Source organism: Mirounga angustirostris, unplaced genomic scaffold (genome assembly GCF_029215605.1).
Source record: "Mirounga angustirostris isolate CCGP_5_RB_7025 unplaced genomic scaffold, mMirAng1.0.hap1 SCAF_11, whole genome shotgun sequence".
Taxonomy (NCBI): Eukaryota; Metazoa; Chordata; class Mammalia; order Carnivora; family Phocidae; genus Mirounga; species Mirounga angustirostris.
The window spans coordinates 47,771,027-47,798,694 of NW_026991719.1; the positions used below are offsets into that span (position 1 = coordinate 47,771,027).

General features: G+C 39.1%; 1 protein-coding gene across 1 annotated transcript in view; it reads left to right on the plus strand.

The window, feature by feature from the left end:
- The window catches only part of KLF8 (KLF transcription factor 8), an 86,525-nt gene extending 62,935 nt beyond the window's left edge, over positions 1–23,590 (plus strand). The window contains exons 3-4 of the mRNA XM_054508207.2: positions 13,724–14,288; positions 23,475–23,590. Coding sequence (XP_054364182.2) covers positions 13,724–14,288; positions 23,475–23,590 — 681 coding nt within the window. The remainder of the gene's footprint in view (positions 1–13,723; positions 14,289–23,474) is intronic.
- Positions 23,591–27,668: the final 4,078 nt, after the last annotated feature.

Sequence of the window (27,668 nt, forward strand, 5' to 3'; positions counted from 1 at the left end):
TGGCGGTTTTAGAAGGACAAAGGGCAGAGACGTGCCCTGACCTGGAGGTGAGGATTGGGAGTGCTGCTGAGGGACGCACAACAGAGGACACTGCAGTTTGTAGCAGCACAGACAGAAATGGAGACAGTGTGGCCTGGAGAGCTCACTGAAGAACAGATTGCAATCTCTCAGCTCTGAGGAAGAGGATTGGAAACGATCTCTTCTGCTCTGACTCTCAGAAGAGATGCATAAAGCAGCCAGGGAAAGCCACCAGAGAACAAAAGCTGAAAAAAAATATAGTTTTTACTGAGCCCATCCCCCCACAGGGGGCAGGGCAACTCTGACCAAACAGGATTGCTTGTGTAACAGCATGGCAGGCCTCTCCCCCAGAAAACGGGCTTGAGAACAAGAGGCCGACAACCCTATCCTCCTAATAAAACGGGTACATCTTGCTTGGGTTGTGGTCAATAATTTGGACACTGTACATTCCCTCAACCAACCCTCAACACAATGACTAGGAGGAGGAACCCCCAAAATAGGAAAGACTCAGAGACTATGACTTCTGCTACAGATTTACAAATGGATTCAGATATAATCAAGATGTCGGAAATAGAATTCAGGCTAGCAATTGTGAAGATGATAGCTGGAATGGAGAAATCAATTAATGGCAACATAGAGTCTCTAAGGGCAGAAATGAAAGCTGAACTGGCAGAACTTAAAAATGCTATAAGTGAGAGCATAGGAGGAGAGACGAAAGATGGCAGAGGAGTAGGGACCCATTTCAACTGATCCCTGGAATTGAGCTAGATATCTACCAGAACACTCTGAGCACCCACGAAACCAGCCTGAGATGTAAGAAAATCTGGATCTCTACAAACAGAATATTGCAGGTAGTTGGTTTCGAGGTAAGAAGCAGGGAGCCCTTATTGTGCGGGCAGATATCAGAGGATAAATGGCAGTGGAAGGGTGCCTGGCCGTGGGGATCCTGCATGGCTGGTGAGCGACAACCTTGCGCACTGGGGATGGGGCACTGACTCACAGACCGGTAGCAGCAGAGAAATGACTTTAGGCCAGCCCCTGGGGCAGAAATTCAGACCAGCGGAGTCATGCATGTGAATTGGGAGTGGCTGGCAGTTTTAGAAGCACAAAGGGAAGATGTGTGCCCCGACCTGGAGGAAGGACTGGGAGCGCTGTGGAAGGGCACACAACCCAGGACACTTTAGTTTATACCAGCACAGACAGAAACGGAGACAGTGTGGCCTGGAGAGCTCACTGAAGAACAGACTGTGGTCTCTGATCTGAGGCAGAGGGCTGGAAACGGTCTCTTCTGGTCTGACTCGCAGAGGAGATGCGGAAAACCACCAGGGAAAGCTGCCAGAGAACAAAAACTGATTCCTGCTGAGTATATCCCCTGCCACAGGGGTACAAGGCAACTCCGCCCAAACAGGGTTGTGTGAGTAACAGTGTGGCAGACCCCTCCCCAGAATACAGGCTGGGAAAATAAGAGGCCAGCAACCCTAAGGTCCCAAGCAAACAGGTGCATCTTGCTTGGGTTCTGGTCAATAATTTGGACTCTATACATTCTCTCAAACACCCATCCACAGAATGACTACGAGGACGAGACCCCAAAATAAAAAAGACTCAGAGATTATGACTTATGCTTCAGATTTACAAATGGATGCAGATATAACCAAGATGTTGGAGATGGAATTCAGACTAGCAATTGTGAAGACAATGGCTAGAATGGAGAAATCAATTAATGGCAATATAGAGTCTATAATGGCAGAAATGAAAGCTGAATTAAGCAGAACTTAAAAATGCTATCAATGAGATCCAAATTAATCTAGATAATCTAACAACTAGGGTAAGTGAGGCAGAAGAAGGAATTAGCGACCTGGAAGAAAATTTAATAGATAAAAAGGGAAAAGAGGAGGCCAGGGAAAAACAACTCAGATTCCATGAAAATAGAATCAAAGAAATGTGACACCATGAAGCGTTCTAATGTCAGAATAATTGGAATCCCGGAGGGAGTAGAGAGAGAGAGAGGACTAGAAGATGTATTTGAGCAAATCGTAGCTGAGAACTTCCCCAATCTGGGGAATGAAACAAACATTCGCATCCTAGAGGCAGAGAGGACCCCTCCCAATATCAAGGGAAACAGGCCAACACCACGGCACGTAATATTAAAACTTGCAAATCTTAGAACCAAGGAAACCATCTTAAGGGCAGTTAGGGGGAAGAGATTCCTTACGTAGAGAGGGAGGAACATCAGAATAACGTCAGACCTATCCACAGAGACCTGGCAAGCCAGAAAGAGCTGGCGAGACATATTCAGGATACCAAACGAGAAGAACACGCAGCCAAGAATACCTTATCGGGCAAGTCTGTCATTTAGAATGGAGGGAGAGATGCAGAGCTTCCACGACTGGCAGAACCTGAAAGAATATGTGACCACTAAGCCAGCCCTGCAAGAAATATTAAGGGGGGTTCTATAAAAGAAGACCCCAAGAGTGATATACAACAGAACGTTACAGGGACAATCTATAAAACAACGTTTTCAAAGGAAACATGATGACAATTAATTTATACCTTTCAATAATCAATCACAACGTGAAAGGCTTAAATGCTCCCATAAAACAGCACAGGGTTGCAGATGGGATAAAAAGACAGGACCCATCCATATGCTGTCTAAAAGAGAATTATTTTGAACCTAAAGATGCATCCAGACTAAAATTTCTCAATCATGAGAAAAAATTAGGCAGAAATTCAAACACTAGGAAGCTAAAGACCACTCTGCTCAAGAATGTTAGGGTCAACCAGGAAATCAAAGAAGAACTTAAACAATTCATAAAATAAATGAGAACAAAAACACATTGGTCCAAAACCTATGGACTACTGCAAAGGCGGGCCTAAGGGGGAAATACAGAGCCATCCAACCCTCACTCAAAAAAATAGAAAAATTCCGAATTCACCAGCTAACTCTACACCTTAAAGAACTAGAGAAAAAGGAACAAAGGATGCCTCAGCCACGCATTAGAAGAGAAATAATTAAGATTAGAGGAGAGATCAATGAATTAGAAGACAGAAACACAGTAGATCAGATCAACGAAACTAGAAGTTGGTTCTTTGAAAGAATTAATAAGATTGATATACCACTGACCAGACTTATCCAAAAGAAAAGACAAGGATCCAAATTAATAAAATTATGAATGAAAGGGGAGAGATCATGACTAACACCAAGGAAATAGAAACAATTATTAGAAATTATTATCAACAACTGTATGCCAAGAAAGTGAGCAATCTGGATGAAATGGAGGCCTTCCTGGAAACGTGTAAACAGCCAAGACTGATACAGGAAGAAATTGACAACCTGAATAGACCAATAACCAGTAAAGAGATTGAAGCAGTGATTAAAAACCTCCCAAAAAACAAGAGTCCAGGGCCTGATGGATTCCCTGGGGAATTCTACCAAACATTCAAAGAAGAAAAAATACCTATTCTACAGAAGCTGTTTCAAAAAATAGAAACAGAAGGAAAACTTCCAAACTCATTCTATGAGGCCAGCATTAGCTTAAACCCCAAACCAGTCAAGGATCCCACCAGAAAGGAGAATTTGAGACTGATATCCCTGATGAATATGGATTCCAAAATCCTCAACAAAGTCCTAGCTAATAGGATCAAACAATACATTCAAAGGATCATCCACCACGATCAAGTGGAATTTATACCCAGGATACAAGGGTGGTTCAACATTCGCAAATCAATCAGTGTGATAGAACACATTAATAAGAGGAGGGAGAAGAACCATATGATCCTCTCAATTGATGCAGAAAAAGCATTTGACAAAATACAACATCCTTTGCTGATTAAAACTCTTCAGAGTATAAGGATAGAGGGAACATTCCTCAAGTTCATAAAATCCATCTATGAAAAACCAACAGCGAATATCATCCTCAATGGGGAAAAGCTGAGAGCCTTTCCCTTCAGATCAGGAACATGTCAAGGATGCCCACTCTTGCCACTATTGTTCAACATAGTATAAGAAGTCCTAGCAACAGCAATCAGACAACAAAAAGAAATAAAATGTATTCAAATTGGCAAAGAAGTCAAACTCTCTCTTTTGGCAGATGACATGATACTTTATGTGGAAAACCCAAAAGATTCCACCTCCAAATTTCTAGAACTCATCCAGCAATTCAGTAATGTGGCAGGATACAAAATCAATGCACAGAAATCAGTTGATTTCTTATACACTAACAATGCAACTGTAGAAAGAGAAATTAGAGAAATGATTCCATTTACAATAGCACCAAAAACCATAAGATACCTTGGAATAAACCTAACCAAAGAGGTAAAGGATCTTTACTCTAGGAACTACAGAACACTCATGCAAGAAATTGAAGAAGACACAAAGAGATGGAAAAACATTCCATGCTCATGGACTGTAACAATAAACATTGTTAAAATGTCTATGCTACCCAGAGCAATCTATACCTTCAATGCCATCCCGATCGAAATTCCAATCACATTTTTCAAAGTGGTGGAACCAACGATCCTAAAATTTGTATGGAATCAAAAAAGACCCCGAATAACCAAGGAAATGTTGAAAAACAAAAACAAAGCTAGGGGCATCATGTTGCCTGATTTCAAGCTATATTACAAAGCTGTGATTCCCAAGACAGCATGGTACTGGCGCAAAAACGGATATATAGACCAATGGAACAGAATAGAGAGCCCAGGTATGGACCCTCAACTCTATGGTCAAATAATCTTTGACAAAGCAGAAAAAAACATGCAATGGAAAAAAGCAGTCTCTTCAATAAATGGTGCTGGGGAAATTGGATAGCCACATGCAGAAGAATGAAACTCGACCATTCTCTAACACCATTCACAAAGATAAACTCAAAGTGGGTGAAAGACCTCAATGTGAGACAGAAATCCATCCAAATCCTAGAGGGGAACATAGGCAGTAGCCTTTTCTGCATTGGCTACAGAAACTTCTTTCAAGATACATTTCCAAAAGCTAGTGAAACAAAAGCAAAAATGAACTTTTGGGACTTCATCAAGATAAAAAGTTTCTGAACAGCAAAGGAAATAGTCAACAAAAAAAGAGGCAAACCATAGAATGGGAGAAGATATTTGCAAATGACACTACAGATAAAGGGCTGGTATCCAAGATCTATAAAGAACTTCTCAAACTCAACACCCAAAAACACATAAGTCAAGAAATGGGCAGAAGACATGAACAGACACTTCTCCGAAGAACTCATACAAATGGCTAACAAACACATGAAAAAAGTGTTCATCATCATTAGCCATCAGGGAAATTAAAATCAAAACCACATTGAGACACCACCTTACACGAGTTAGAATGGCAAAAATGGACAGGGAAAGAAACAACAAATGTTGGAGAGGTTGTGGAGAAAGGGGAACCCTCTTACACTCTTGGTGGGAATGCAAGTGGGCATAGCCACTTTGGAAAACAGTATGGGAGTTCCTCAAAAATTTAAAAATAGAGCTACCTTATGACCCAGGATTGCACTTGTGGGTATTTACACCAAAGACACAGATGTAGTGAAAAGAAGGGCCATAAGCACCCCAATGTTCATAGCAGCAATGTCCGCAATAGCCAAACTGTGGAAAGAGCGGAAATTCCCTTCAATAGAAGAATGGATAAAGAAGATGTGGTCCATATATACAATGGAATATTACTCAGCCATCAGAAAGGATGAATACCCAACTTTTGCATCAATGTGGATGGGACTGGAGGAGATTATGCTAAGTGAAACAAGTCAAGCAGAGATAGTCAATTATCATATTGTTTCACTTATTTGTGGAACATAAGGAATAGCATGGAGGACATTATCAGATGGAAGGGGAAAATGGGGGGAGGGGAATGGAGGGAGAGATGAACCATGAGAGACTATGGACTCTGAGTCAAACAGGATTTTAGAGGGGAGGGGGCAGGAGGGATGGGCTAGCCCGGTGATGGGTATTAAGGAGGGCACGTACTGCAGGGAGCCCTGGGTTTATAAGAAAACAATGGATCATGGATCACCACATCAAAAACTAATGATATATTGTATGGTGACTAACATAGCATAATAAAATTTAAAAAAAATAAAATAATATCATTACTTGGGAAAATAAAAGAAAGGTTAAAAAAATGCTATCAATGAGATACAATCTAGATAATCTAACAGCTAGAGTAAGGGAGGCAGAAGAATGAATTAGTGATCTAGAAGACCAATTCAGAGACAAGAAGAAAAAAGAAGCCAGGGAAAAACAACTCAAAATCTATGAAAATAGAATCAGAAAATAAGTGATACTATGAAGCATTCCAGTGTCAGAATTGTTGGGATCCCTGAGGGGGTGGAGAGAGAGAGAGGACTAGAAAATATATTTGAGCAAATCGTAGCTGAGAACTTTCCTAATCTGGGGAATGAAACAAACATCCGTGTCCTAGAGGCAAGGAGTACACCTCCCAAGATCAAGGAAAACAGGCGAATGCCCCAGCATGTAATAGTAAAACTCACAATCCTTAGAACCAAGGAATATATCTTATTTTTTTTACTTTTATTTTATTATGTTATGTTTGTCACCATACAATACATCATTAGTTTTTTATGTGGTAATCCATGATTCATTGTTTTTGTATAACACCCAGTGCTCCAAGAAATACATGCCCTCCTTAATACCCATCACTCCACTCCTCTCCCCTCTAAAACCCTCAGTTTGTTTCTTGGAGTACATAGCTTCTCAAGGTTCATCTCTCCCTCTGACTTCCCCCCTTCATTTTTCCCTTCCTTCTCCTAATGTCCTCCATGCTATTCCTTTTGTTCCACAAATAAGTGAAACGATACGATAATTGACTTTCTCGGCTTGACCTATTTCACTTAGCATAATCTCGTCCAGTCCCATCCACATTGATGTAAAAGTTGGGTATTCATCCTTTCTGATGGCTGAGTAATATTCCATTGTATATCTGGACCACATCTTCTTTATCCATTCATCTGTTGAAGGGCATCTCGGCTCTTTCCACAGTTTGGTTATTGCGGACATTGCTGCTATGAACATTGGGGTGCATATGGCCCTTCTTTTCACTACATCTATGTCTTTGTGGTAAACTCCCGGGAGTGCAATTGCTGGGTTATAAGGTAACGCTATTTTTAATTTTTTGAGGAACATCTACACTGTTTTCCAAAGTGACTGTACCAACTTGTATTCCCACCAACAGTGTAAGAGGGTTCTCCTTCCTCCACAACCTTTCCAACATTTGTTGATTCCAAGGGAAACATCTTAAGGCATTTAAGAGGAAGAGATTCTTTACGTACAGAGGGAGGAACATCAGAATAATGTCAGACCTATCCACAGAGACCTGGCAAGTCAGAAAGGGCTGGCAAGACATATTCAGAGTAGTAAATGAGATCATGCAACCAAGAATACTTTAACTGGCAAAGCTGTCATTTAGAATGGATGGAGAGATGCAGACCTTCCAAGACTGGCAGAAACTGAAAGAATAGGTGACTACTAAGCCAGCCCTGAATGAAATATTAAGGGGGCTCCTATAAAAGAAGAAAGACCACAAGAGAGATAAAGAACAGACATTTACAGAGACAATTTATAGAAAGAACGTCTTCACAGGCAACATGATGACAGTAAATTCATATCTTTCAATAATCACTCTCAATGTGAATGGCCTAAATACTCCCATAAAATGGCATAGGTTTGCAGATTGGATAAAAAGACAGGACCCATCCATATGCTGTCTACAAGAGACTCATTTTGAACCTAAAGATGCATTCAGAGTGAAAGTGAAATGATGAATGTCCATCTTCCATGCCAAAAATCCTCAAAAGAAAGCTGGGGTAGCAATTCTTATATCAGACAAGTTATATTTTAAGCTAAAGATTGTATAGAGATACAGAAGGTCACAATATCATTTTTAAAGTGTCTATCCAAGAAGAAGATCTAACAATTGTAAATATCTACCCCCCAGGCACCTGGGTGCCTCAGTCGTTAAGCGTCTGCCTTCAGGTCAGGTCATGGTCCCAGGGTCCTGGGATTGAGCCCCACATTGGGCTCCCTGCTCGGTGGGCAGGCTGCTTCTCCCTCTCCCTCTGATATTCCCCCTGCTTGCGTTTCCTCTCTCATTGTGCCTCTCTGTCAAATAAATAAATAAAATCTTTAAAAAATATATATCTATGCCCCCAGCATGGGAGCAGCAAACTACATAACCCAACTGTTAACCAAGATAGTCATATTGATAATAATACATTAATTACAGGAGACCTCAAATCTCCACTCTCAGCAATACATAGATCATCTAAGCAGAAAATCAACAAAGAAACAAGAGCTTTGAATGACACACTGGACCAGATGGTCCTCACAGATATATAGAGAACATTCCACCCTAAAACAACAGAATACTCATTCTTCTCAAGCGCACACAGAACATTCTCCAGAATAGACCACATGCTGGGTCAGAAATCAGGTCTCAACTGATACTAAAAGACTGAAATTATTCCCTGCGTATTCTCAGACCATAATGCTTTAAAACTGGAACTCAATCCCAAGAAAAAATTTGGAAGAAATTCAAACACTTGGAAGCTAAAGACCACTCTGCTCAAGAATGTTTTGGTGAACCAGGAAGTCAAAGAACTTAAACAATTCATGAAAACCAATGAGAACAAAAACATATCGGTCCAAAGCATATGGGATACTGCAAAGGCAGTCCCAAGGGGGAAATACAGAGCCATCCAAGGCTCACTCAAAAAAATAGAAAAATCCCGAATTCACCAACTAACTCTACACCTTAAAGAACTAGAGAAAAAGCAACAAATGACGCCTAAGCCACGCATTAGAAAAGAAATAATTAAAATTAGAGCAGAAATCAATGAATTAGAAACCAGAAACACAGTAGATCAGATCAACGAAATTAGAAGTTGGTTCTTTGAAAGAATTAATAAGATTGATAAACCACTGGCCAGACTTCTCCAAAAGAAACGAGAAAGGACCCAAATTAATAAAATTATAAATGAAAAGGGAGAGATCATGACTAACACCAAGGAAATAGAAACAATTATTAGAAATTATTATCAACAACTATATGCCAATAAACTGAGCAATCTGGATGAAATGGAGGCCTTCCTGGAAACCTATAGGCTGCCAAGACTGAAACAGGAAGAAATTGACAACCTGAATAGGCCAATAACCAGTAATGAGATTGAAGCAGTGATCCAAAACCTCCCAAAAAACAAGAGTCCAGGGCCTGATGGATTCCCTGGGGAATTCTACCAAACATTCAAAGAAGAAATAATACCTATTCTACTGAAGCTGTTTCAAAAAATAGAAACAGAAGGAAAACTTCCAAACTCATTCTATGAGGCCAGCATTATCTTAATCCCCAAACAAGGCAAAGACCCCATCAAGAAGAATTTCAGACCGATATCTCTTATGAATATGGATTCCAAAATTCTCAGCAAAATTCTAGCTAACAGGATCCAACAATACATTAAAAGGATCACCCACCACGACTAAGTAGGTTTTATCCCCGGGATGCAAGGGTAGTTCAGCATTTGCAAATTAATCAATGTGATAGAACACGTTAATAAGAGGAGAGAAGAACTATATGGTCCTCTCAATGGATGCAGAATAAGCATTTGACAAAATATAGCATCCTTTCCTGATTAAAACTCCTCAGAGTATAGGGACAGAGGGAACATTCCTTAAGTTCATAAAATCCATCTATGAAAAACCCACAGCGAATATCATCCTCAATGGGGAAAACCTGAGAGCCTTTCCCTTAAGATTAGGAACACGTTGTTGGGCCATGGTGGCTCAGTCATTAAGCATCTGCCTCTGGCTCAGGTCATTGTCCCAGGGTCCTGGGATTGAGCCCCACATCAGGCTCCCTGCTCAGTGAGGATTCCTCTTCTACCTCTCACACTTCCCCTGCTTGTGTTCCCTCTTTTGCTGTGTCTCTCTCTGTCAAATAAATAGAGGAAATCGTTAAAAAAAAAATCAGGAATATGTCAAGGATACCCCCTCTCGCCACTCTTCTTCAACATATTACTAGTATTCCTAACAACAGCAATCAGACAACAAAAAGAAATAAAAGGTATTCACGTTCACAAAGAAGAAGTCAAACTCTGTCACTTCGCAGATGACATGATCCTTTATGTGGAAAATCCAAAAGACCACCTTCAAATTTCTAGAACTCATTCAGCAATTCAGTAATGTGGCAGGATACAAAATCATTGCACAGAAATCAGTTGATTTCTTATACACTAGCAATGCAACTCTAGAAAGAGAATTTAGAGAAGTGATTCCATTTACAGTAGAACCAAAAACCATAGATATCTCAGAATAAACCTAACCAAAGAGGTAAAGAATCTATACTCTAGGAACTACAGAACACTCATGAAAGAAATTGAAGAAGACACAAAAAGATGGAAAAACATTCCATGCTCATGGATCGGAAGAAAAAAACATTGTTAAAATGTCTATACTACCCAGAGCAATCTATACCTTCAATGCCATCCCGATGAAAATACCAATGGCATTTTTCAAATTCCCATAACAAACAATCCTAAAATTTGTATGGAATCACAAAAAAACCCTAATCACCAAAGAGATGTTGAGAAAGAAAAACACAGCTAGGGGCTTCACTTTTCCAGATTTCAAGCCATATTACAAAGCTGTGATCACCAAGACAACATGGTACTTGCACAAAAACAGACATATAGACCAATGGAACAGAATAGAGAGCCAAGATATGGACCCTGAACTCTATGGTTAAATAATCTTCTACAAAGCAGGAAAAAACATGCAATGGGAAAAAGACAGTCTCTTCAATAAATGGTGCTGGCGAAATTGGACAGCTATATATAGAAGAATGAAACTCGACCATTCTCTAATGCCATACACAAAGATAAACTCAAAATGGATGACTTTCATCCTCAATGTGAGACAGGAATCCATCAAAATCCTAGAGGAGAACATAGGCAGTAACCTCTTCGACATTGGCCACAGCAACTTCTTTCAAGATACATCTCCAAAAGCTAGTGAAGCAAAAGCAAAAATGAACTTTTGGGGCTTCATCAAGATCAAAAGCTTCTGCACAGCAAAGGAAACAGTCAACAAAACAAAGAGGCAACCCACGGAATGGGAGAAGATATCTGCAAATGACACTACAGATAAAGTGCTGGTATGCAAGATCTATAAAGAACTTCTCAAACTCAATACCCAAAAAACAAATAATCAAGTCAAAAAGTGGGCAGAAGACATGAACAGACACTTCTCCAAAAAAGACATACAAATGGCTAACAGACAGATGAAAAAATATTCATCACCTTTAGCCATCAGGGAAATTCAAATCAAAACCACACTGAGATACCACCTTAATACCAGTTAGAATGGCAAAAATTGACAAGGCAAAAATCAACAAATGTTGGAGAGGTTGTGGAGAATGGAGAACACTTTTACACTGTTGGTGGGAATGCAAGTTGGTACAGCCACTTTAGAAAACAATGTGGAGGTTCCTCAAAAATTTAAAAGTATCGCTACCCTATGACCCAGCAATCGCACTCCTTGATATTTATCCCAAGGACCAGATGTAGTGAATAGAAGGGCCATATGCATCCCAATGTTCATAGCATCTATGTCCTCAATAGCCAAACTGTGAAAAGAGCCAAGATGTCCTTCAACAGATGAATGGATAAAGAAGATGTGGTCCATATATACAATGGAATATTACTCAGCCATCAGAAAGGATGAATACCCAACTTTTACATCAACATGGATGGGACTGGAGGAGATTATGCTAAGTGAAATAAGTCAAGCAGAGAAAGTCTATCATATGGTTTCACTGATTTGTGGAACATAAGGAATAGCATGGAGGACATTAGAAGGAAGGGAAAAATGAAGGGGCAGAAATTGGATGGGGTGACGAACCATGAGAGACTATAGACTCTGAGAAACAAACTGAGGGTTTTAGAGGGGAGCAGGGTGGGTTTTGTGTTAGCCCTGTGTTGGGTATTAAGGAGGGCACATACTGCACGGAGCTCTGGGTGTTATACAAAAATAATGAATCATGGATCACTACATCACAAACTCATGGTGTATTGTATGGTGACTCTCATAACATAATTAAATTAAATTAAATTAAATTTTTTTTAAAGTCACAAAATTCAGCCTTTCCCACTTTCCAAGACAATTGCTATGTGTGCACTGCCTCTGTGTCTGTCTCTCACCCTCCTCCATGAGTGTGCTTCCCTCTGTACTGCAGCAGCCATAATCCATTTCTCTTCCAAACCACATCTCCACTCTTTCTACCTTCTTTGATGCGGCCTCTTCTCTACCTTTAGTTGTGGATTTTGTTCTGCTAGTCTTCCGGTCAGTTTCTGGAGTATTTAGGATGATTTGATAGTTATTTGGTTGTATCCGTGGGACAAGGAGAGCCTAGGGTCCTCCTACTCCCACCGTATTCCGACAACCTATATCAAACCTATAAACATTAACAATAATTCTTTTATATCATCCAATATCCAGTCAATATTCAAATTTTTTCCATTTGTCTCATAAATGTGTCATCAATATTTTCCCTCTTGCTTTCTTTATGGTCCCTGAATGCACTTATTTCTCCTTCAATCTATCCTTCATTGAGGAGCTAGTTAATTCCCACCAAAATAGCTCTGCACATGTCACTCCCCTCCTTGAAATAGTTATATTTTATAGCCCAGCCTTTACTCAAACTCAACTTTCCATCATATTCCTAATATGCAAAAATAAAAGATAGTTTTATTTTGTGTAAGTGATGTATTATTGAACATCTATCATAATTCAAATCTCCTATAACCCAAATCTAATTGTGATAGTGAATGAAGTCTTGTTTTTTTAACTGGCTAAAGTAGCACCACTATTTCCAAGACCATCTTCAAGGTCCCGGGTTTTACTTGGCAATGGCATACACAGTTCACAATATCATTAACCTTTACATTAATGGAATTTTTAAGAAGTTTTTAAGTAGGTTGAAGTTTTAAAAAGGTATGTTACCTGTAAAGTGATCATTTAATTCATACTTTTTATTTTAAATCTTGGATATTTTGGTTTTGCATATAATACAACTAACAATACTGCATCATTATTCCTTAAGCATATTGTCTGTTGTTATATCTCTACATACAGGAATATCTCTTAGCCCTTCTTTGCCTAAAGAATTCTTATCAATTCTCTAAGATCCATATATAATAGCTCTGTCTCCTTGAAGCCTTCTCTCATCTTGTTTAGACAGAATTAATTATTCCCTTTTCTTTTTCTAAAATGCCTTGCTTATATGTCTGCTGCATCACTTATTATGGTATGACTTTTATGCTATTCACATTATTATATCATTGTAGTTAGTATGTTAGTATGCACTTCATGGGTAGACCCTTAAATTTGCCCTATCTGAGCTTAGCATAGTACTTACAGTTGATATTCAGAAAATGTTGACTTCAAGTAATCCTGTGGGGTTATTATAAAGATTAAATGTAATCATTTGTGTCAGTTGCCTGATACAGTGCCTAGTAAGTGTTCAGTAAAGTTTCTCTTCTTTCTTCCTTATACTTCTGCCTCATTTCTCTCAACTCCCTATATATTCTATCCATGAGAAGAAAATACAGATTTCTTGCTTTAATGGTTCACATGTCTCTTCTTCAGGGTACTGACTATTTTCCACCTTTCATTCATTTATTTATTTAAGGTCACTGGCTCTCTTCACATCAGAGTTCCTCCTAAGTCAGCAAACAGTGGGAAGATGACATCTCCACCATTCCTGGATGCCAATCCTATGGAGAACCCAGCTCTAATTAGTGACATCAAGATTGATCCCCCAGAAGAACTTCTGGCTAATGATTTCAACCTGCCCCAGATGGAACCAGTCGACCTCTCTTTTCACAAGCCCAAGTCTCCTCTACAGCATGCCAGCCTGCTGCAAGCTCCAGTACACCCTCCCAAGCCACAGCCTGCTCTTCAGACACGTGTAGTGTCCACATCAACATCTGACACAGGCACATCAGCAAATATCCCTACTGTTCTGAATCCAAGCTCTATCCTGGCCTCCTCTCAGGGCACTGGTGGCCAGCAGATCTTACATGTGATTCACACCATTTCCTCAGTCAGGCTGCCAAATAAGTTGGGTGGCCTGAAGACATTCCCAGTGGTGGTACAGTCACTGCCCATGGTGTATACTACTTTGCCTGCAGATGGGGGCCCTGCAGCCATTACAATCCCACTCATTGTAGGAGATGGCAAAAATTCTGGATCAGGTAAGCATCAGTGTGCCTCTTTCCTGGACCTTACCTTCCTCCATCTATTCTCTTTTAGAATTGTCCTATCTCCTATCTCTTTTCACCCCTTCTAATTATTCTTGCACACAGCTTCAACAATAATTATTTATAAATGCTATTTTAATCATGTCTCTTTGTGCTTAAGAACATACAATGATGCTCTTTTGTTTAGTATGCTTCTCAAATTGGGGAATACATATTTTTGAGTGAAATGCTATCTATCTTCCTGGAACCTGTGTGTTATTTAATACTAACTAATTTAAAACATTTTATATTTTAAAAATATGATTTTATTAGAGAAAAATGTACAATTTGAATAACCTTTTAAGATAAAACATAATTGTCAAAAATAGTTTTAAGCTTATTAAGGCACACAGCCTGGGACTTTCTAGGAAAATGTGTTTATTTGTCTTTGCCATTAGGAATGCTTTTGTGGAAAAGTTGAGAACATTTTTAGCCCTACATATGTAGCCAGTCTTAGCACCTGCCTCTTCCAATACCATATCTTTTCTCTTCCCTACAGGTAAAATAGTCTTCTTTGAAATATTGCCATCTTCCCTGTGCTCCCCTCCATTTGGCATCTATCAGCCTCCATTTTACTTTTTTATTTGCCTGCATCACAAGTATATGGGCATTCTTCCCAACTGAATTGTAAATTCCTCGAGGACAAAACTATCTTATTTCCATTTGTGCATCTCCAGAACACTTAACACAGTGGTAGAAATTAGTTGTCTTGCAACAAATTATTTGATAAACAAACTTGAAAATATGTACAGGAGAGAGTTAATATGCTGTAATATTCCTTTTTATTTAATCTTAAAAATAAGTTCAGTATTCAGAAAGGAATAAATTAAGCCCCTCTTTCACCACTATCTCCCATCCACCCAGTTCCTATCATGGAGGTGTATCTACTTTAGTTTGTAATTGGAAATGATCAAAGACAATTATATGGCCTCTGAAGTGGTTCAAAATATTTAGCTTCACCACAGCTGTAGAATGACAATCAGTTTTGTATGTTGTGCCTTAGGAAGGACATTTGGAAGTTGGAGTATAATCAGAAGAGAGAATTAGGATGGTAAGAGATTTCAATCGCATGTCAAACAAGTGGCTGATAAATATTTAGCATGAATTAAAAAGACCAAAAGGGAGATATGTGGGTGGAAATGACTAAAAATCAGATCTTAGCTCAGTATAAAAAACATTTTCTAACAGTTTTCTCTTTCAAATTTAATGTCTTGTAATCATCCCATCACCAAATGTAGGAGACTGAAAAACAACATACTAGCATCAAATTGCTGAGACTCTGTAGTGTTTTTCTGAATAAAAATGATAATCTACTAGTAGTTAATTGTGGTAATGATAAGTGTTTATAACAGTTTTGTTTTTGAGATTCCCGTGAGGGGGTTAATTAAAATTTCGGTATCAGTTCTCATATGGGAAGAGAGAGACAAACAAAAAAGGAAATAGGAAAATCAAATTCCCTGAGAATTTGCTGATATCAAGGTAATGATGGCACCAAGCAATGATTTGATAGGACTTTGAATTGCCCCCATAATATCCATCAGTCAACCAGAGCCACTCTAAATACACAAAATAAGTTTTAAACATTTCAGTGTAATTTTAAACTAAAGCCATTAGCTCAATAGTCTCCAAAATGGTATGCTTACACCTTGGTTGGGAGGTGGGGGAGTGAGGAATGCACACAAAATAATTGGAGCACAAGAAGAAAGTATAAACATTTCTATTTCTATTTTCTCACTCTTTACATGTTACCTTTATTTTTCATAATGTAAACAAAATTTTAGTATATTAGTACATTTGTGACATACATGCACACACACATGCGGAGACACACATACATAATGAGATGTATGCTTAAAACTTTTTAGTGAATGATACACAATCAGTGTATGGAGGTAACTGCACTAGACAAATGTTCCACTCCCCCCCCCCAATCTTATTGCCACCCTTAAGTTTCTTCTATATAGAAATTTTGAAGCTTAAACTACATCTAGGAGACTGGTGACCATTGATTGAGTTTTGGTAGGGATCAGAAACATCAGGGGTTGATAATAAATATTTGAGGGCTTCTCCCAAAATAGGTGGAAGGTAAGGATGCCAACATGTATCAAGCACATACTAGGTACTAGGTATGTGTTTCATCTCACTGACACATTTCCATTTAGGGGCACAAAAGCCAAAAGAAATGTTCTCGTTTCTGAGGTGAACCTAGGCATCGATCTTGGACAGCCAGTGAACTATTCAGAAAGTTCAACTCAACATACACACATTGAGCTTGACTTTTCAGGACACCCTTGTTGTGGTGGCTGGAGATAGAAAGTTAAATTATACTCAGGCCCTATCCTATTGAACTCAGTGATCCTAGAGAAGCTCATTCCAATGGTACCAGAATGCTCCTTACTACCTTTCCCTCAAAGGAATTTTAGCTATGCTGAAAATTTTAGGGGAGAGGAAAAGATGGCAGAGGAGTAGGGGACGCTATTCCAACCAGTCCCCTGAATTGAGCTAGATATCTACCAGACCACCCTGAACACCCACAAAGTCAGTCTGAGATGGGAGAAGGTATATCTGGATCTCTACAAACACAATATCAGGCAGATGGTTTCAAGGTATGAAACGGGGAGCCATGATTCTGCGGGCGGATAATAGAAGATAAATGGAAGGGGGAGGGAGCCACGGGTATCCTGCACCACCTGTGGGCAAAAGCTTCCCACGCTGGGGACAAAGCATGGACTCCCAGACAGGCAGGGAAAGGAAAAGGACTTTAGGGCAGCCGCCAGACTGAGGTCTGGAGTGCCAGGGCTGAGTGTGTGAACTAGGGGCAGCTGGGAGTTTTGGAAGCACAAAGGGCAGAGATGTGCCCCCATACCCAACCTGGAGGCAAGGATTGGGAGCCCTGCTGAGGGATGCACAAACCAGGATGCTGCAGTTTATAGCAGCACAGAAAGAAACGGAGATAGTGTGGCCTGGAGAACTCACTGAAGAACAGAGTTCAATCTCTCTACTCTGAGGCAGAGGGTTGGAAACAATCTCTTCTGTTCTGACTCTCGGAAAAGACACAGAAAGCTGCCAGGGAAAGCCACCAGAGAACAAAAATAAAAAAAAAAACTAGTTTACACTGAGCCCATTTGCCCCCACACACAGGGGGAAGGGCAACGCTGTCCAAACAGGGTTGCCTGACTAACAGTGCAGCAGTCCCCTCCCCCCAGAAAACAGGCTGGGAGAAAAAGAGGCTGACAACCCTAAGGTCTCTATAAAACAAGTGCATCTTGCTTTGGTCGGAGTCAATAATTTGGACACTGTACATTCCCTCAACCATCCCTCAACAGAATGACAAGGAGGAGGAACCCCCAAAATAGGAGAAACTCAGAGACTGTGACTTCTGCCACAGACTTACAAATGGATTCAGATATAACGAATATGTCAGAGACGGAATTCAGGCTAGCAATTGTGAAGACGATAGCTAGAATGGAGAAATCGATTAATGGCAACATAGAGTCTCTAAGGGCAGAAATGAAAGCTGAATGGGCAGAACTTAAAAATGCTATCAATGAGATCCAGTCTAATCTACATACTCTTAACAGCAGGGGTAAGTGAGGCAGAACAACAAATTAGTGATCTAGAAGACCAATTGATAGAAAAGGAAAAAGAGGAGGCCAGGGAGAAACAATTCAAAATCCATGAAAACAGAATCAGAGAAATAAGTGACACCATGAAACAATCCAGTATCAAAATTATTGCGATCCTTGAGGGGCTAGAGAGAGAGGGGGGACTAGAAGATATATTTGAGCAAATCATAGCTGAGAATTTCCCAAATCTGGGGAACGAAACAGACATTAGAGGCCTGGACACAGAGAAAACCTCTCCCAAGATCAAGGGAAGCAGGCCAATGCACTGGCATATAAAGGTAAAACTTGCAAATCTTAGAATGAGGGAAACCATCTTGAAGGCAGTTAAGGGAAAGAGATTCCTTACATAGAGAGGGAGGAACATGAGAATAATGTCAGGCCTATCCACAGAGACCTGGCAAGCCAGAAAGGCCTGGCAGGACATATTCAGGGTACTAAACCAGAAGGACATACAACCAAGAATACTTTATCTGGCAAGACTGTCATTAGAATGAATGGAGAGATGCAGACCTTCCAAGACTGGCAGAAACTGAAAGAATATGTGACCACTAAGCCAGCCCTGCAAGAAATATTAAGGCGAGTCCTATAAAAGGAGAAAGACCCCAAGAGTGATATAGAACAGAAATTTGTAGAGACAGTCTATAGAAAGAATGTCTTCACAGGCAACATGATGACAATTAATTCATTCTTTCAATAATCACTCTCAACGTGAATGGATAGTCCCATAAAATGGCACAGAGTTGCAGATTGTATAAAAAGACAGGACCCATCCATATTGCTATCTACAAGAGACTCATTTTGAACCCAAAGATACATCCAGACTGAAAGTGAAGGGATGGAGATCCATCTTCCATGCCAGCGGACCTCAAAAGAAAGCTGGGGTAGAAATTCTTATATCAGAAAAATTAGATTTTAAGCTAAAGACTGTAGTTTTAGACAGAGAAGGACACTATATCATTCTTAAAGGGTCTATCCAACAAGACGATCTAACAACTGTAAATATCTATGCCCCCAACATGGGCGCAGCCATCTACATATGCCAAGTGTTAACCAAAATAAAGAGTCATATTTATAATAGTACGTTAATTGTAGGAGACCTCAATACTCCACTCTCAGCAATAGACAGATCATCTAAGCACAAAATCAACGAAGAAACAAGAGCTTTTAATGAAACACTGGACCAGATGGACCTCATAGATATATACAGAACATTCCACATTTAAGGAGCAGAATACTCATTCTTCTCCAGCACACACAGAACTTTCTCCAGAATAGACAACATAGTCACAAATCAGGTCTCAACTGATACCAAAAGACTGAGATTAGTCCCTGCGTATTCTCAGACCATAATGCTTTAAAACTGGAACTCAATCCCAAGAAAAAATTTGGCAGAAATTCAAACACTTGGAAGCTAAAGACCACTCTGCTCAAGAATGTTTTGGTGAACCAGGAAATCAAAGAACTTAAACATTTCATGGAAACCAGTGAGAACGAAAACACATTGGTCCAAAACTGATGGGACACTGCAAAGTCTGTCCTACAGGGGAAATATATAGCCATCCAAACCTCACTCAAAAAAATAGAAAAATCCCGAATTCAACAACTAACTCTACACCTTAAAGAGCTAGAGATAAAGCAACAAATGATGCCTATGCCACACATTAGAAGAGACATAATTAAGATTAGAGCAGAGATCAATGAATTAGAAACCAGAAACACAGTAGATCAGATCAATGAAACTAGAAGCTAGTCCCTTGAAATAATAAGATTGAAAAACCACTGGCCAGACTTATCCAAAAGAAAAGAGAAAGGACCCAAAATTAATAAAATGATGAATGAAAGGGGAGAGATCACGACTAACACCAAGGAAATAGAAACAATTATTATCAACAATTATATGCCAATAAATTAAGCAACCTGGAAGAAATGGATACCTTCCAGAAACCTATAAACTGCCAAAGCTGAAACAGGAAGAAATTGACAATCTGAATAGGCCAATAACCAGTAACTAGATTGAAGCGGTGATCACAAACTTCCCAAAAAACCAGAGTCCGGGGCTTGATGGATTCCCTGGGGATTTCTACCAAACATTCAAGAAAGAAATAATACCTATTCTCCTGAACCTGTTTCAAAAAATAGAAACAAGAGGAAAGGTTCCAGACTCATTCTATGAGGCCAGCATTACCTTGATCCCTAAACCAGGCAAAGACCCCAGCAAAAAGGAGATTTTCAGACTGATATCCCTGATGAATATGGATTCCAAAATCCTCAACAATATCCCAGCTAAGAGAATCCAACAATACTTTAAAAGGATCATCCACCACGACCAAATGGGACTTACCCCAGGACGCAAGGGTGGTTCAACATTCGCAAATCAATCAAAGTGATACAGGACATTAACAAAAGACAAGAACCATATGATCCATTAAATTGATGCAGAAAAAGCATTTGACAAAATACAGCATACGTTCCTGATTAAAACTTTTCAGAGCATAGGGATAGAGGGAACAATCCTCAAGTTCATAAAATCCATCTATGAAAAATCCACAGCGAATATCATCCTCAATGGGGGAAAGATGACAGCCTTTCCCTTAATATCAGGAACACGTCAAGGATGCCACATTCATCACTATTGTTCAACATAGTACTAGAAGTCCTAGGAATAGCAATCAGACAACAAAGAAATAAAAGGTATTCAAATTGGCAAAGGAGAAGTCAAACACTCTCTTTTCACAGATGACATGATCCTTTATGTGGAAAATCCAAAAGAATCCATCCCCAAATTTCTAGAACTCATACAGCCATTCAGTAATGTGGCAGGATACAAAATCAATGCACAGAAATCAGTTGCTTTCTTATACACTAACAACACAACTGTAGAAAGAGAAATTAGAGAATTCATTCCATTTACAATAGCACCAAAAACCATAAGATACCTCAGAATAAACCTAACCAAAGAGGTAAAGGATCTATACTCTAGGAACTACAGAACACTCATGAAAGAAATTGAAGAAGACACAAAAAGATGGAAAAACATTCCATGCTCATGGATCGGAAGAATAAACATTGTTAAAATGTCTATGCTACCCAGAGGAATCTATACCTGCAACGCCATCCCGATCAAAATACCAATGGCATTTTTCAAAGTGTTGGAACAAACAATCCTAAAATTTGTATGGAATCAGAAAAGACCCCGAATCGCCAAGGAAATGTTGAGAACGAAAAACAAACTTGGGGACATCACGTTGCCTTATTTCAAACTATATTACAAAGCCATGATCACCAGCACAGCATGGTACTGGCACAAAAACAGACATATAGACCAATGGAACAGAATAGAGAACCCAGATATGGACCGTCCACTTTATGGTCAAATAATCTTCAACAAAGTAGGAAAAAAATATACAATGGAAAAAAGACAGTCTCTTCAATAAATGGTGCTTGGGAAATTGGACAGCTATATACAGAAGAATGAAACTCGACCATTCTCTAACACCATTCACAAAGATAAACTCAAAGTGGATGAAAGACCTCAATGTGAGACAGGAATCCATCAAAATCCTAGAGGAAATCATAGGCAGTAACCTCTTTGACATCGGCCACAGCAACTTCTTTCAAGATACATCTCCAAAAGCTAGTGAAGCAAAAGCAAAAATGAACTTTTGGGACTTCATCAAGATAAAAAGCTTCTGCACAGCAAAGGAAACAGTCAACAAATCGAAGAGACAACCCACAGAATGGGAGAAGATATCTGCAAATGACACTACAGACAAAGTGCTGATTTCGAAGATCTATAAAGAACTTCTCAAACTCAACACCCAAGAAACAAATAATCAAGTCAAAAAATGGGCAGAAAACATGAAGACACTTCTCCAAAGAAGACATACAAATGGCTAAGAGACATGAAAAAATGTTCAACATCATTAGCTATCAGGGAAATTCTAATCAAAACCACATTGAGATACCACCTTACACCAGTTAGAATTGCAAATTTGACAAGGCAAGAATCAACAAATGTTGGAAAGTTGTGGAGAAAGGAGAACCCTTTTACACTGTTGGTGGGAATGCAAGTTGGTACAGCGACTTTGGAAAATCCACTAAATGTTTTAGGATTTGTACAGAAGAAACCAGAATCCTAGATGCAGTGTGGAGGTTCCTCAAAAATTAAAAATAGAGCTACCCTATGACCTCAGCAATTGCACTCCTGGGTGTCCAAAGACACAGATATAGTGAAAAGAAGGGCCATATGCACCCCAATGCTCATAGCAGCAATGTCCACAATAGCCAAACTGTAGAAAGAGCCGAGCTGCCCTTCAACAGATGAATGGATAAGGAAGATGTGGTCCATATATACAATGGAATATTACTCAGCAATCAGAAAGGATGAATACCCAACTTTTACATCAACATGGATGGAACTACGTGAAATAAGTCAAGCAGAGAAAGACAGTTATCACATGGTTTCACTTATATGTGGAACATAAGGAATAGCATGGAGGACATTAGGAGAAGGAAGGGTAAAATGAAGGGGGCAAAATCAGAGGGAGAGATGAACCATGAGAGACTATGGACTCTGAGAAACAAACAGGGTTTTAGAGGGGAGGGAGGTGGGGGGATGGGTTAGCCCAGTGATGGATATTAAGGAGGGCATGTACTGCATGGAGCACTGGGTGTGATACAAAAACAATGGATCATGGATCACCACATCAAAAACTAATGATGTATTGTTTGGTGACTAACATAACATAATAAAGTAAAATTTAAAAAAATAAAATAAAATAAAATAAAAAATGGCAAAAAAAAAATTAAAAAAATAAAATAAGTCTGAAAAAAATACTGGGAGGGAAAAATGAAACACACCGAAACCAGAGAGGGAGACCAACCATAAGAGACTCTTAATCTCAGGAAACAAACTGAGTGTTGCTGGAGCGGTGGGGTGTGGGAAGGATGGGGTGGCTGGGTGATAGACATTGGGGAGGGTATGTGCTATGGTGTGTGCTGTGAATTGTGTAAGACTGATGAATCACAGGCGTGTACTTCTGAAATAAATAATACATTTTATGTTTTTTAAAAAAAGAAGATAGTAGGAAGGGAAAAATGATGGGTGGGATATCAGGTGGGGAGATGAACCATGAGAGACTATGTACTCTGAGAAAGAAACTGAGGGTTTTAGAGGAGAGCGGGGTGGGGAATGCGTTAGTCTGGTGGTTTGTTTTGAGAAGGGCATGTGCTGCATGGTGCACTGGGTGTTATATGAAAACAATGAATCATGGGACACTACATCAAAAACTAATGATGTATGGTGAGTAACATAATAAAATAAAAAATATAAAAATATAAAGAAAAGAAAATTTTTAAATGTTTTTCTCTTCCTTCCATACAAATGCACTTCTTTCTTCTTTGCTTTTTCTTTATATTGCTGCTACTTCTCATTGTGAGCCATACTGGGAATCCTGAAAATGATACAGAGGCACACATATTTGTAGCCCACACTGCTCTTTTTCTTTGATTTTAGTGAAAGTTTACCCCACCTCCATGTCTTCACTGGATATCCCAAGTGACAGTGAGGAGAGTGCAACTGAGAGTGGATCTTTGGCTTTACGGGGTATTCAGGGACTACAGCAAGAGTGAGTACTTTTGTCTTTATTTCAGGTCTGTCTGTGTATATATGTGTGTGTCTGTTGTAGAAGTGGAACAAATTCTCAGACACAATAGTAGGCATTTAAGGATAACAAAATATAGGTAAATTGCCTTCCCGGAGCAGGTGTGAGTTTGTAATCACACATGTGCATGGACATGCATGTTATGGCAGATTTATGCCCTAATTGTCTAGACCACCAATTTTGCCTTTGAAAAATCTATAAATTTCCCATAAAGTACAGTTGCATACTGTTTCTTTCTGTAAGTTTACAGCACTCTTGTCTTCCAGTGTTGTAACTAATAAAGTAGTTGTCTTGCATTTTAACAACTATGTAGTATGAAAAAAATACATTTATGTAAATACAAAAATGAGTCTTGTTAGAGTGAAATGCTCACACTGGGAACAGAAACCACCCAAGGAAACATTATCACCTCCTGGGACCTCCACTTACTCAGAAGAATGTCCTAGTTGAGGGAATTGCTTGACCTATTTCAATTATTTCTTCTCTTGAAGGCCTACTCTTAAATTTGCATAAATTAAATGCATGTATGAAGGGATTCCATTGTATGTAAGTCCATTTATTTAGCTTCCATAGTAAAATCATTCTTTGGTACTATCTCTCTTTCTTTGCTCAGACCATCAGCAATGACCCAAATGCGGGGAGAAGAGTCTCTTGAGTTGAAGAGAAGACGGATTCACCAATGTGATTTTGCAGGATGCAGCAAAGTGTACACCAAGAGCTCCCACCTGAAAGCCCACCACAGAATCCATACAGGTCTGTGCACCTCCACCTCATTCCCAACACACACACACACACACACACACACACACACACACACACACGAGTCTGTGAGAGATAGGAAGAGAAGAAAATATTAAAACAAAGACTGATCCATTTATACTCATGGACAGAGGCTTCATTAATGGATTTTACCCTTATGTCTTGTTCCTACTTAGTTGTAGCTTTTATAAAACCAACCTAGGAAAACACTAAGTCTGGTGTCTCCTGAATAGGCATTATCCACATTAAACACTCGTGGGTCTTTCTAATAGGGAAGTAATAACACTTATGCTAAGATTAAGCAGCTAAGACATCACTCCCTCCCTTGTTACCAGAGTCCCACAGGTTTTACTGAGTATTGAAAAGCACAAAGGCAATTTAAATTAAGTGAAATTAGAGCAGGGTTTTGGAGCTAAGCACAATCCACTAACCTATAGCATACCTTTGCTCACTAGAAAAAAATGTGCATATTAAAAAAAAATAATAAGTAAAGCAGACCTGATGGAGATTGTGTCAAACTGGAGGGCACTGCCCCATGTAAGGAGAACTGTCATTCAAATCCAACTAAGCATTACCAAATTTCCCAAATTTTAAAGAAAACCAGAAAATCAAGATTTTTATGTGAAATGTCCTAGATTTTGAATGTTGGCATATAATTAAAAATTATTATAGCACCATGGACTCAAAGAAACCTGCCTATGAGCCAGATGTAGATTCTCAGTCATTAATTTGTACCCTCTGCTTTGGAAACTCCTTCTCCCCAATAATCTCCAGCTCAGAATTGAGTCTTGGACACCATGGATAAGAAAGGGACCTTTCTTTCTTGTAAACATGCACTGCATTACATTTGCTGTGTTAGGATTTGTATAGAAGAAACCAGAATCCTAGATGCTGTGCCCTGAAGCTCTGAACAGGTGATCAGTTTCCAGGCTGCATTGTCACAACATTCCTCTGACACTCTTCTTATTGATGTTTTCTTTGCTTCCCCTTGATGTAGAGTGCAGGCTGATTCCACTCACATACACATACACACACACACACACACACGTGTGTGTGTGCATGTATGTGTATGTGTGTATATATGTGTACATACATGTACAAATATATATTATTTAAACTAAAAATTTCAAAATGTAAAAGTAGAATAGTTTACTATACTCTCATGTACCCTTCACCCAACTTTAACAATTATATCAGTATATGGCCAATTTTGTATTTTCACATTCCTACTGACTCCTGCATTCTCCACAGTAATATTTTGGAACAAATTCCAGACATCATATCATCTTAGTCATAAATACTTCAAAATATATTTATTTTATTTTATTTAAAAAATAAGCAAAAGATTACTATCACATAAAAATTCCTGATATCAATTTTCCATAATATTAATATAGTATTTCTTTTAAATTTGTTTTTTAACTCAAGTTAGTTAACATATACTGTATTATTAGTTTCAGGGTAGAGTTTAATGATTCATTAATTGTATATAACACTCAGTGCTCATAACAACAAGTGCTCTACTTCTCCCAGTTATCCCATCCCATCACCCACCTCACCTCCAGGAACATTCAGTTTCTTCCCTATAGTCAAGAGTCTCTTATGATTTGCCTCTCTCTCTGTATTTATCTTATTTTTCCTTCCCTTCCACTATGTTCATCTGTTTTGTTTCCTAAATTCCAAACATGCGTGAAATCATATGGTATTTATCTTTCTCTGATTGATTTAGTTTACTTAGCATATTACACTCTAGTTCTATCCACATTGCCACAAATGGCAAGATTTCATTATTTTTGATGGCTAAGTAATATTCCTCTGTGTGTGTGTGTGTGTGTGTGTGTGTGTGTGTGTGATCTCTTATTTTTCCATTCATTTGTTGATGAACATCTGGGCTCTTCCCATAGTTTGGCAAATATAGACATTGCTGCTATGAATGCTGGGGTGCATGTGCCCTCTTCAATCACTATTTTGTGTCCTTTAGATAAATACCTAGTAGTGCAATTGTGGGTCATAGGGTAGATCTATTTTTAACATTTTGAGAAACCTCTATAGTTTTTCAGACTGGCTTCACCAGTTTGCATTCCCACCAAGAGTGTAAGAGCGTTCCTTTCTTCACATCCTTGCTGACATTTGTTGTTTCTTGAGTTGATAATTTTAGCAATTCTGAGCAGTGTGAAATAGTATCTCATTGTGGTTTGATTTGTATTTCTCTGATGATGAGTGATGTTAAGCAAATTTTCATGTGTCTGTTAGCCATTTATCTGTGTTCCTTGGAGAAAAGTCTGTCCATGTCTCCTGCCCATTTCTTGACTGAAGTATTTGATTTTTAGATGTTGAGTTTTATAAGTTCTCTTTTTTTATGTTCAGTTAGCCAAAATATACTACATCATTAGTTTTTGATGTAGTATCCAATGATTCATTAGTTGCATATAACACCCAATGCTCATGACATGTGACCTTCTCAATACCATCACCCATTTACCCTATCCCCCAACCCCCTCCCTTCTGTAACCCTCAGTTTGTTTCCTGGAGTCCAGAGTCTCTCATGGTTTGTCTCCCTCTCTGATTTCTTCCCATTCAGTTCTCCCTCCCTTCTTCTGTGGTCTTCTGCACTAATCCTTATGTTCCACATAGGAGTGAAACCATATGATAATTGTCGTTCTCTGCTTGACTTATTTCACTTAGCATAACCCTCTCCAGTTCCATCCATGTGGATGAAAATGGTGGGTATTCATCCTTTCTGTTGGCTGAGTAATATTCTGTTGCATATATGAACCACATCTTCTTTATCCATTCATCTTTTGAGGACATCTCAGCTCTTTCCACAGTTTGGCTATTATGGACACTGCTGCTATGAACATTGGGGTGCAGGTGCCCCTTCTTTTCACTACATCTATATCTTTAGGATAAATACATAGTAATGAAATTGCTGGGTCATAAGGTAGCTCTATTTTTAATGTCTTGAGGAACCTCCATACTGTTTTCCAGAGTGGCTGTATCAGTTTGCATTCCCACCAACAGTGTAAGAGGGTTCCCCTTACTCAACACCTGTGCCAACATTTGTGGTTTCTTGGCTTATTAATTTTTGCCATTCTAACTGGTGTAAGGTGGTATCTCTTCGTGGTTTTGATTTGTATTTCCCTGATGGCTAATGATGTTGTGCATTTTTTCATATGTCTGTTAGCCATTTGTATGTCTTCTTTGGAGAAATGTCTGCTCATGTCTTCTGCCCATTTCTTGACTGGATTATTTATTTTTGGGGTGTTGAGTTTGAGAAGTTCTTTATA